The sequence below is a fragment of the Astatotilapia calliptera genome, chromosome 7, assembly GCF_964374335.1.
Source record: "Astatotilapia calliptera chromosome 7, fAstCal68.1, whole genome shotgun sequence".
NCBI lineage: Eukaryota > Metazoa > Chordata > Actinopteri > Cichliformes > Cichlidae > Astatotilapia > Astatotilapia calliptera.
In genome coordinates this window covers 53,299,745-53,311,288 of record NC_137428.1, presented here as the reverse complement: position 1 = coordinate 53,311,288, position 11,544 = coordinate 53,299,745, and the positions used below count along the sequence as shown (strand labels likewise).

General features: G+C 40.3%; 1 protein-coding gene across 1 annotated transcript; it reads left to right on the top strand.

The window, feature by feature from the left end:
• Positions 1 to 1,260: 1,260 nt before the first annotated feature.
• On the top strand, positions 1,261 to 10,693 carry ucmab (upper zone of growth plate and cartilage matrix associated b). The gene is made up of 5 exons (XM_026175467.2): positions 1,261 to 1,467; positions 1,591 to 1,653; positions 1,748 to 1,843; positions 9,746 to 9,844; positions 9,921 to 10,693. Exons 1-5 carry the CDS (start codon positions 1,410 to 1,412, stop codon positions 10,016 to 10,018), a joined length of 414 nt encoding a protein of 137 aa, XP_026031252.1. The 5' UTR covers positions 1,261 to 1,409; the 3' UTR covers positions 10,019 to 10,693.
• The last annotated feature ends 851 nt before the right edge of the window (positions 10,694 to 11,544 follow it).

The following is an 11,544-nucleotide window of genomic DNA, read 5'->3' as shown; positions in this document are numbered from 1 at the left end:
ATTCCACCCCGCACCACAAGATGGTGCAGTGAGATTTTTATTTTTGTATTTTTCTTAACCAGGCATGACATTATGACCATATTCGTATTTACAATAACAGCCCAGGAGCAGGAAGCATATAACTGAAAACATCTAAACACACATACTGGTAAAATTCTGCCTCCTGCTGGTGACAGCTTTAGTTACGGTCTGCAGAGAGTAATTAGAGAAAGTACCTATAATGAAATGAATGAAAATTGCCCTATGAAGTAATATCTTTTCACAGTTGCTCAGATATTGTAAAGGAAGGCGTGGAAAGAAACACAGACACATGTATTTTTTTTTTTTTTTTGAAAATATATTTATTTATTTAACAGGGGCGGTGCATGGTAATAAACATGAGTATAAAAATATAATGTAAACGTGCCAGATTGTTGCAAAATTAATAGTTTGCAGCTGTAGCCCCTGAGCAGGTCACAGAAAACTTTAAATTATTCAAGTCACAGTCTAGAAATATATAATCCAAATGCATGTATTATCAGCACACTGGGTTTTTTTCCCCTTATGCACTCACAGACATTGTTGTTGCTGTTTAATGTTGCAGTTTTCTTCAGTCCCTATGTTGTTCTGTTTCACACCTACCTGAATAAAATACACTCACCACATATCTTCTCAAAACCCTCACTCCAGAATCTCCGTATCTCTCTGAGCACCAGTCCCCCGACTCCTGGATTTTCCCTCAAAACAATTTAAACATTCACTCTTTTCTGGGGCCCGGCCAGAGTACAGGTTGGAAGAAATTCAAGCAAACAGAGGGCTGCATACTTTCCTGCACAACTCTTTGCCTAGCAGAGAGAGCGGCCTTGTTGAGGGGGCCCGTTTCAAAGGAGACATTTGGCAAGGAGTCCCTGCTCCGGCTCCCGGCCTCAACTGTTTTCTGTCACTTTTTTAAAAAAAAAGAAACATCAGTATTTTTGTTGTCTCCCATCCATCGTCTCTGGAACAAATATTATCCAGGAAGCCAGAGCATAAGCAGCCCGGACTATAATTTTTCTGGTTACACCTACAGTATGTTTTCTCTTCTTTATTAATGAAACAGTTGCAAGTGTCACTGATGCAATAGTTCCATAGATTGTGTCATTTCAGGTCATTTTAATTTCAACTAAAATTCATAGAAAAAAAAGAGAGAAGCAGCATGTTTGCTGAGCTGAAATGAAACCCTCGGCACCTTCTTGTGACTTGGAAGCCCTCTGGCATGTTTGTTGGTTTCAGCCCCTTATCAGATCTGCACGATCACTCCCTCCCTGCACTGAGAAGCAGTCGATATCGCCCCAGGCGCCCCATCCCACCTCTCACATACGTCTTACTCCCCTCTCTCCCTCCTGCTCTTCTTCATCACTCACATCTCTCAGTATTTCAGAGTTTAAAAGATGTCCTGGACGTATGCAACCCTCTTGGCTCTCCTCACTGTGCTTTTTGCACTTTCATGTGAGTATGATGCAGGAGTGAGATTTTTTACCAAAAAAAATTGTCTTATTAGTTGGTTGCAGGCATGAGAAAAACTGGAGTCCTTTTGAATTTAGACCTTTCATGTTTTGTGCTTCGACACAGGGTCTCCGGAGGCCAGCTCTGCAGCTGTGCCCGGTAGCACAGGCAGCACCAAAGATCCTCAAGGTCAGGGGCTGCATCAGCTGCGTTTCTTTCCCTGCGTATCGCCCTGTGTATCACTTTACACTGTGAACTAAACTCCCTCCCGCTTCCACTGCAGGTCCACTGAAAAGGGTCTTCATGAAGCAGGCCGATGCCTCAAACTTCTTCAGAAGACGCAGCAGACGTGGTGTGAAGTCCCAGGATGAGCTGGACGGTGAGTTCACTTTGAGTCAGTTTGCAGTCATTTGGAGTCTGACATGGTCAGCCAGACTGTGTTTGCACGGTGAAGTCTGTTTGTGGTCAATTCTGGCATAAAATGCTAGAAAATGCTAGCTTTTACCTGTAAAAACAAGAAAAAATTACTTCTGCTAATGTTCTGCTAAATGTGCTTTAGGGCTGTACCTTTAATACCCACACACAATTCAAGATGTGACAGAAATAAGCTACAGTGTCATATGCTGTAATCAGATCTAAGAGGACGTGGACAGACAAATTACCGGCATCAACAGGTCCTTAAAGACTCTCAGAAGAGCTGTTTATGTGTTATGTCATGATTTAAAATCACGTTGGAACTTCTCAGAGAAGTTTAAATCTAGATGTGAGGGACCAAGCAGTGAAGGCATAGAGGACACAGGAAATACAACCTGAAGGTGGGTTCTATTTTATTTTACCCCAATAAAAGAGCTAAACTAAATATGATTCTACTCAAAAAATGACTTACAGAAAATTCACTAGGCAAAAAAAGTATACACAACTTAAACACAAAGACACAAGAGGGTAACTTGGATAGTGGTTTGGCCAAACTGTTAACATACAATAAGGGAAACAGAAATAAACACTAACTAAGCACAAAATAACCTAACTAGCCCTAAAACACCCCCTTGCTGACACGCACATAGTTGGTCCTGCTGAGCTGGCGTTGTACTTTCAAAGTCATGCCTTTTGCTTAGGCAGGAAACAGCCAAACCAGGTTGAACAAAAGAAAGAGAACCATGATATAATATACATTTAATTTGACAAAATACATTTTAGAAACCACACAGCGCTACTATGTGCGGACTTCATAATATCACTGTTAGGTTTAAGTGAAGAAATGAATGAATGACATTACTGAAATACATTTTTAACTGCAAAACCAAACCAATGAGGTGAGTGGACTGGTTTTTTACCAATGTGTGGCTGAGGCCATCACACCAGGTGTGACTGTAGTTGGTTATAAACAGAAAAATGAGCCTAGAAATGGGCTTTTTGTAAAGCTTTGAATATCTGATTGTTTAAAAGATGGTTTAATTGTCAAAAAGACAGCATGGGTGAAGTACAGGAACATGCAGAAGACTAAAAAGAGCAGGAGGAAATCTTCACTGTTACTTGAAGATTTATTTATTTATTTTTGGCACTGAAAGAAAGCCTGATACGTCAGGCAGATAAAATATCTCTGAGATCCACAAGCCTCAACATTCATCATGTGCAGAAGTGAAAAATGTAGTGGTGCCGAGGCAAAGATAATAACGTTTTACACATTTGTCATCCTCATCCTGAACATAAAGATGTTTGATACTGTGATGGGAACAAGTGTCAGAGTAAGATAAGATAAGATAAGATAACCTTTATTAGTCCCACACGTGGGAAATTTGTTTTGTCACAGCAGGAAGTGGACAGTGCAAAAGTTATGAGGCAAAAATTAGAATACAATAAGAATAAATACAGTACACAACTGTACAGAATAGAATAAAATAAAATACTATATACAGTAGAATAAAATAAAATAAATATACAATAAGATAAAAATAGAATACAAATACAAATACTATATACAACTGAGTAAAAATACAACGATGACAGAAAGGATTATTGCACTTAGTATTATTGCATATGTATGGATGTGTGTGCTTGATCAGTTAAAGTCTTTATTATGGAGTCTGACAGCAGTGGGGAGGAAAGAGTATTGCTGAACCCCAGTGATGAATGTATTGAAATAGTTTTATTGTATTACTTGTTTTATTAAAAATGCACTTCTGGTGTCTGTATTAATGATGAGATGACTCATAGAGATGCAGCCCTTTTGTTTCCTGACTCTGCTGTGAGGGAACATGTTTATGGCAGCCTGAAGGATTTTATAGTCATGGCAGCCAGCAGCTGTTAACCTTATTGTGGACCTGGCATGAACTTAGACCATCCCAGACCTCAGTTTCCTGTCCTGGCGCTGCAGCAGGACACACGGGGCGGGACACACCAGTTTGCTCCTGTCAACGTATTCGCATTACTGAACAATGTGTGGCATTCTTGAGCGTTTTACCGCCGGCTGTTATGCACAGTTTTACCAGCAGGAAGGTGAGAGCGCACAACAATGCTGCTGTTCTGAACTGCAGTTGCATAATGTGCCGTACGTGTGATAACAGCGAGACACTTTGTGCAAAAAACCCCAGAAAAAACAGGAGGAATAAAATGAGCACAAAGCAGAGAACAGACTGAAAAGACAGAGATGGATGAGTGAGTGGGTGAGTGGTTGTGAGTTGAATGTGGAATGTGCCAACACACAGGCAGAAAGGGGTCAGAGGGGAAAAAAAGCAAGTACCAAGTGAGAAAAACAAGCTGCTCACTTTGAAGAGCCTCTCGTGCTGCATTAAGGCATTTACCTGTCCTGCAGTTGGATGAAATTTTGAAGGGAAGTATTTGATAGAGGCAGCTGTTTCAGCTGGCAGATATGATGACATATAGTTTCTAGTCAGAGTTTTAATATCCAAAGATGGACATCGCAGTCCAACAAATGATGCTGTTTGGCTTTTGTGGGAGTAGGTCAGCAGTAATGTGCAGGGTGGATAAAATGATGGATGATTAGCTCTGCTGTGCAATTTCAATGGGGCGATCGTGGCTCAAGAGTTGGCAGTTCGTCTTCTAATCGGAAGGTTGCCGGTTTGAGCCCCGGCTTGGTCAGCAGAGATGGGCAGTAACGCGTTACTGTAATCTGATTACTTTTTTCAGGTAACGAGTAAAGTAAGGGATTACTATTGCAAAAACGGTAATTAGATTACCGTTACTTTCCCGTAGGAACGCTGCATTACTGCGTTACTAAAACCGTGATTTTTTTTGCGAGAATGTTTCATGACAGTGACGTAAGCGAGTGCGCCGTTAGTGACAACAGCTGTGTGCAGATCAACAATGGATCACATATCGATTGTGGGAGAGAGTATGAGCGTGCAGCGTTTAAAGCGTGGAAGTACTGACCTTACTTTGAGTTTGATTCCATAAAAAGTGACAAAAACATTAGCGTCCGTTGTGCGTGGGAAGAAAACTTCTTTTTACAGCGAAAAAAACCCTAAACAAGCACCGAGTGCGCAACGACGTAATGGAAAACTCACAGAGAAACTCGTGGATTCTTCCACTGACCGCTGCGGCACACCTGCACCAGGGTAAACCTCCGCCTACCGTAGTCCTGCTTTACAGGTGAAAATAGAGCAACAGGACCGCTGAGTCTTTGACTTTATTTATTTTCTGCTGTGTTTTACTTGCATCTATTTGAAAGACTGAGTGTAAACACAAAAATATTTTATTTTATGTGCTGGAATGTGCAGAAAATAGGTTTAAATATTAAACAAATTTCTTCCAGTCAGAGAATGTTGCATATAATTAAATTTTTGCTTGATGCATAAAATTAAAAGGTTAAAACTAATAAAACAAGTTTAAAAAATTTGAATTTGATTACATTTTGTATGATGGATTATGCAGAAAAAGTAGAATTGGGCTGAAAGATCTATTGCTTTATTACCTACTCAGGTTGTAAATCGTGTTTTTAAAAAGTAACTAAGTAACTAAGTAATTAATTACTTTTGAAAATAAGTAATCAGTAAAGTAACGGGATTACTTTTTTAGGGAAGTAATTGGTAATTAGTTACTGATTACTTTTTTCAAGTAACTTGACCAACACTGTTGGTCAGTCTCGGTTGTTGTGTCCTTGGGCAAGACACTTCACCCATTGCCTACTGGTGGTGGTCAGAGGGCCCTGTGGCGCCAGTGTCCGGCAGCCTCGCCTCTGTCAGTGTGCCCCATGGTGGCTGTGGCTACAACGTAGCTTGCCATCACCAGTGTGTGAATGGGTGGATGACTGGATGTATAAAGCGCTTTGAGGTCCTTAGGGACTAGTAAAAGCACTATACAAATACAGGCCATTTACCATTCTGAAAGAGATAAAATATAAAACTAAAGTCAGATGACCTCAGTACTAACTGTGCTGAATAAACTTTCACATGCTGGTGACAGATACTGCTCTGTAAGTTAATCTCTAAATCTTTTTCAGTTTGGTAATTTACAACTTGAATTCCAAGCAGCCGCACGTGTGCATGCCAACTTAAGCTGGGAATTCTGATGAAAGGTGAAAGGCTGTTCAACTTTTCCAGTGTGAGTGGTTCGTCTTTGCTGAAATTGTGGTTAGGGTGTGGTCATTTGTTTGTTGTCTGTCTACTTGCAGCGAGCAGACAGCTGTCGATGGAAACGGCGTACAAAGTATGCGGTATAACCGGTCTGACAATAGACGTCACAGCTAACTCTGCTGTCACCCCTTGTGGTTCAAAGTGGTATTACATGCAGGTCAGGCCATAGTTCTACTTCAGCTGATACCTCTTTAACACAATACCTAGATATTTTTGGACATAACGTCTTATTACAGCTCGCTTATCAACCAATCAGCTTTCAGCCAACACACAGTATCATCCACGTCCAGCAACATGCAGTTGTGATTGTGCAGGACTGCACAGAAATATGTCTGCGTTGGGTGAAAACCCTCCTCCTCTCTGAAGCCTTGCTTTGAGTGCTCAAGCAGGGCAGAAAAGCACTATAAAAGAACCAGTCCATTTACACTGTCTGCAGGAAAATACATACAATATGTCAACAGACACAGTCGTGGTATAAAATCCACATTACTTGCCCTACAGGAGTGTTTTCTTCATTGTCTACCTGCTGATCAAGGATCCAAGGAGGATCTCTTTGTATACTATTAGGAGACGTCAGTGAAAGTTTTAATTCTTCTAACTATCCATCTATTGTCTTCGACTTATACAATTCATACACAGTGTTTGCCTCACACTTCACAGGTCCTAGCTTCAAACACAGGCGTTTGACCTTTTCTGTGTGGACTTTGCATTTTCTCTTTCTTGTGCTTGATTTCTCCTGTTTGTCCTTCCATTAAAACACAATAGGTTAAAGGTACTTATTAGGTAATTATACTTGTCAGAATTTCAAGCGGTTCTTTTGTGGTTACGCATTTGTCTAACAAGTGGAAGATCCTTGTTTAGTCCCAAAAGGAGACACATATCTCTTTAGGGCATGCACAATCACACTGGATGGAAGGCCATCCAGTGTAAAAAATCCACCAAAGCAAACATGTGGAGCTATCTGCTGTGACAACCCTTGTAAATAAGGGAGCAGTTGAAAGTAACATTCAGTACTTGGCAGAATTTCACTAAAACATTTACCAGTAGGGGGCAGCATTTTACCCACAAAAGGGGTGTTTTGTTTTGTTTTCTTCTGATATGCACTGATATATATTTTTTTTATTATTCTCATTTATTTTCTGATTTGTTTTAGCTACACCTAGGGTGCTTTCTGAAGGTAACTCCTATCTCCTATTCCTAACCTCTTTTCCTTGACTTGACTATAAACATCATCGAGATCAAGGGAAAGTGGGTAAGAGAACTGCTAAGGACTTAGGAAAAGAGAAACACCGTGAGAATTGGAACACTCTCACACTCGTCTCTCCTAACAATATGACATTGTGTTAAAACTACAATGTACAGAAGATGAACTACAAAACCCGCATCATATTTTGCCACAGTGTGTTCAAACGCTGTTGTTTTATGGGCGTCATATAAACGAGGACAGCCTGTGAAAAACAGGAGTGTTTTTGTGGTCTGCCTTATGGAATACGTATTTGTAAGAGGAGGAGAGAATATTCTCCTCATCACTTTCAGGAGGAGAATATTCAAATGTGTCACGCAAACGTGTCTGTGGCACACAATTTCTTGCAAATTGCACGCTGAAAAAAAATCCTGTCTTATGCCTGTTGTGGTTGTGATAGCTGCTACTAGGAGAGTTCATTTTTAGGAGGGCGAGATGTTATCAGAAGGAGTGTGTAATCGGCACTTTGCATGGATGGCTCAAAGCTCTTATCGCAGTGCCAAAATTTTGTCTCTGTCCTAAAACTCTTCACGCAGTCGTCACGCTGAGTGTTTAGAGGTGAACGCCACATATTGTGCCTCATGCAAATGCGCCTCATGCAAATGTACTGTTTATAAGATTGAGGAAACCTGCAGTCAGCTGAGACTGAATCACTTGGATGAGTGACAAAACGTTTTTCCCACGTAAAACGCTACGTCCAGATGAACAGAATCAACTTTTGGGGATTTACTTACCTGGATGATTGAGCATGCATCAAGACATATTGTGCTTCAGTCACATGGGATTTTACTGAAACTGAGCAGAAAATAGGTTCTTTTTCTTAGCACTGCACACACAGCGAACAAATTTCCTGTGCTGCATCTGTAAAGAATGAAAGTGTTAGTGTATTAGATTATTGTTTGAGGAATCAGTCAATGACACACCTGCACCATCTTGTGGTTCTAAGTGGTATTACGTGAAAGTACAGTAAGGCCACAGTTTTCCTTCAGTTGACATCTCTTCAGCACAGTACCTAGATCTTTGTGGACATAAAGTCTTGGGTGATGGTTTGCTCACGTTAAACTGATAGCTTATATAATTTTGGCTTGCTTGAAAAGATTTGCTGGTTAAACAAAGGTTAAAAATGATAATTTATATGCCCAAGTAGGTTAAAATGTAAAACTGAATCGCTGCCACAAATCTTCATCCCCTGGATGAAGGAACAGCCCATTCCTCAAGTGATGCCAGTGTGAGAGCAGGCGATCGCATTTCACAGTCTTTGTTACAGAAATCAAACACAGCAGTTACATTCCAAGTCTTATTATTATTATGAAATTTCCTCTTTGTGCTTTTTTTCAAAGCTCAGCAGTGCAATGCAAACGCTTTCTTCCTCTTCTTCTTCTTCATCTTTCTTTTTTGGAACATTGTAATGTGTGAATAGCGAGTCAGCGTGAGACTTTTAGAAGTCAGTTGGGGGCCTGAAATACAATACAGAAGTCTTCTGTCTCCTCTTCAGTGCTTTAGGCGTCTATAGCTCGTCCGTGTTTTCAAAGTGTCCCTGGACGCAGTGATTCAGTTCTGTGGATTTGTTTGAGGGAGCAGTTTTGTGATGTTTAACAGCTTGTGTGAGTGCGTGTAAAAGTATGTGAGCATTAAATTTAAACTGGTTCTCTTTTGTAGCTGCTGTATTTTTCTGCACTTGTACGCAGTGTACAACTTCATGCCTCTACTCTTCTACTTCCTAGCAGCTCCATCTTTCCAGCTGATAGGAAGGCATTAGTGACTCAAATCACCACTTGTTACAATAAAGGTATGCAGAAGAACATCTCTGAACACACACTACACTGTAACTTGAAGCAGGTTACAAGCTACAGCAGCACAAGACCAAACCGAGTCTACAATTTACACATACTCATCAAAATTGGACAAAAGAAAATTGAAAAAAAAAATGTTCAGTCTTGATTTCTGCTGTGATGTTCATCAAACAACATGAAGACAGCCTACATGAGTGTGGCTGTTGACTGCCTCCATCCTTTTATGACCCAGTTTGGGCCGACTTTTGTTTTTGTTCTTTAATATCACAATAATCGTCTCACTAACCTGCAGATTCATTTCTTTATCCAACTAGATGACTGGTGAGACACAACTGGACTAAAGTACCTAAATAAAACCAGCTCAAACCTCGACAAACGACATCATGCATCAACTGGGATTATTGACTCTTCTCAAGAATAAATACTTGTCCTTCTGACATTTTTGTACTTTGAAGTCACGCATTAAATGCAGCTCGTATTTCAAAGGAAACAGTCCAGATAGTCACACTGAAAACTGGACTCAAGTAAATGAGTGCTTCAGTAATTTTCCTACCAATTAATCATTTCCTTTTACATCACCTTAAACAAGATTTTGGCGTTCGTGCTCCTTACGCCTTGAAAACCTGACCATTTCATACTTGCTGTGCTTGCAGCTGAGCAGAGGCAGATTTTGGCTGCAGATGAGCGGAAGAGAGAGTTTCACGAGGAGAAGCGGAACGAGTTTGAGAGCTACGCTGAGGAGGAACATGACGGTACGTGGAGCATTTTCATCGGACGCAGGTGAAAAAGAAGAGTTCGTTCACTGAAATTCTCCTCCTCTACTTTCAGAGCAAAACGAGAGGAGCAGAGAGAGCACCGAGCAGTGGAGGGAGTTCCACTATGACGGGATGCATCCTGCCTACGAGTACAACCGTCACTCCACCTAAGAGTGATAAGAGGAGACGTGCGACTGCTACATAGCGATGCTTTTCCACACAAAATGTGACCGCTAACATAGTAAAGGCAACGACTATGCAATGTATTTTTCATTTTTAACTAGATTAATTATTAATCGATTAATCACGTGGTGTAGAAAATGTTAGAGAAGTGTTTAAAAATGGTCTGACAAAGTGGACAATGAAAACCAGCATAACAAGTTAACATCAATCGAAATGAAGAGCTTTTGGAAACTCATTTACCCCAATTTACAGCTGAGATCTCCTAGATCAGGGATGTCCAACTCATTCTACATCTAACCCTAACCCTGAGTAGGCTGCACAAACTAAACTCCCTTTTCTGTCACTGTAAAAAAGTTTAACTACCATTTAATCCTCAAGATTTCTTAACACAGGAAAGAAAGGTGTGTGATCTCAACAGTGCATCTTAGTTTTTCTACATGATAAAGACATGCTCTTTTAGTAAACTAAAGAAATCTGTCATTGGGCTAAAATTGTAAGAAATAAATAAAATCCAGTTAAAAGCCCAAATGTTTATTCTTTACTTCGCATTTCCCAGACCTGTCCCATGGGCCACATTCCTACAGCCCTATTCTGGCCCCTGTGCCTTATGTTTGACACCCCTGTTTTACATAAATAAAATAAATGTGCTGTACTGTGAAGAAATGTGAAGTGTTTTATTCAAAGTGTTCAACTTTTCTGGATGCCCCGGACTCCTGGATTATAGATAATGCAGTTGGGGGGGGGTATTTGCAGTATGCCATATAAACTGTACAGGCAATGGGTACAAAATCTAACTTAAAGAAAAATGACAACCACCACACATGCAAACAAGCTTCTTTTTAATGCACAAATCTCTACAACTCCAAAGCACATTTCAGTAATAATATGTAATACATGCATACTGAGGGACTTCCAGTGCTTTATAATTTGCTTTCTTTTGCCGATCCAGGAGAGGTGGTGGGAAATATAGGGAAGACCAAAATAAACACAACCCAAAGCTTGTTGAGATTTGTATTTACAGTAAGTAAAAGCTCAAAGTCCATTTTGATATTCACCACATTTTCTTCTCTTTTTTGGGGATAATTCAAGATTGCAAAACCCTCAAAACTGGAGATGCCGTCGTGAAGGGTTTCTTTCTTTTCTCCTTTCATATTGAGCTGGTAAAAATCCAGTGGTTACCACAGAGAAAAATACAAAGACAGATGCCTTCACTGCTCTGTGTGAAAGTCTGCAGAGAGCGAGCGGTAAGGGAGAGAAGGAGAAAGAGTCTTTCTGCTAAATTCAACAGGCTGGTATGAAAGCACAGTGATTAAACACAGAGTGAGTGAGCCGTTTTCAGACCAGCCACTTCACGAGCGGAAGCAGAGCACGATATTTCAACTACTCAACTGGACACCACTGATTGGATTGGTCTCGACTCCTGAATACATTCGCATTCATTTGTAATTTTTTTCATTTTTTTTTAAAAACTACAGACATAAATTCACACGTCACTGGTCAACACTTTCTTTACA

Excerpts from the sequence above, each read along its gene's own strand:
- ucmab (XM_026175467.2), top strand. The coding sequence starts at position 1,410 with ATGTCCTGGACGTATGCAACCCTCTTGGCTCTCCTCACTGTGCTTTTT. Across the intron at positions 1,654-1,747 it reads CAGCACCAAAGATCCTCAAG|GTCCACTGAAAAGGGTCTTC; the intron begins GTCAGGGGCTGC and ends CTTCCACTGCAG. Across the intron at positions 9,845-9,920 it reads CGCTGAGGAGGAACATGACG|AGCAAAACGAGAGGAGCAGA; the intron begins GTACGTGGAGCA and ends CTCTACTTTCAG.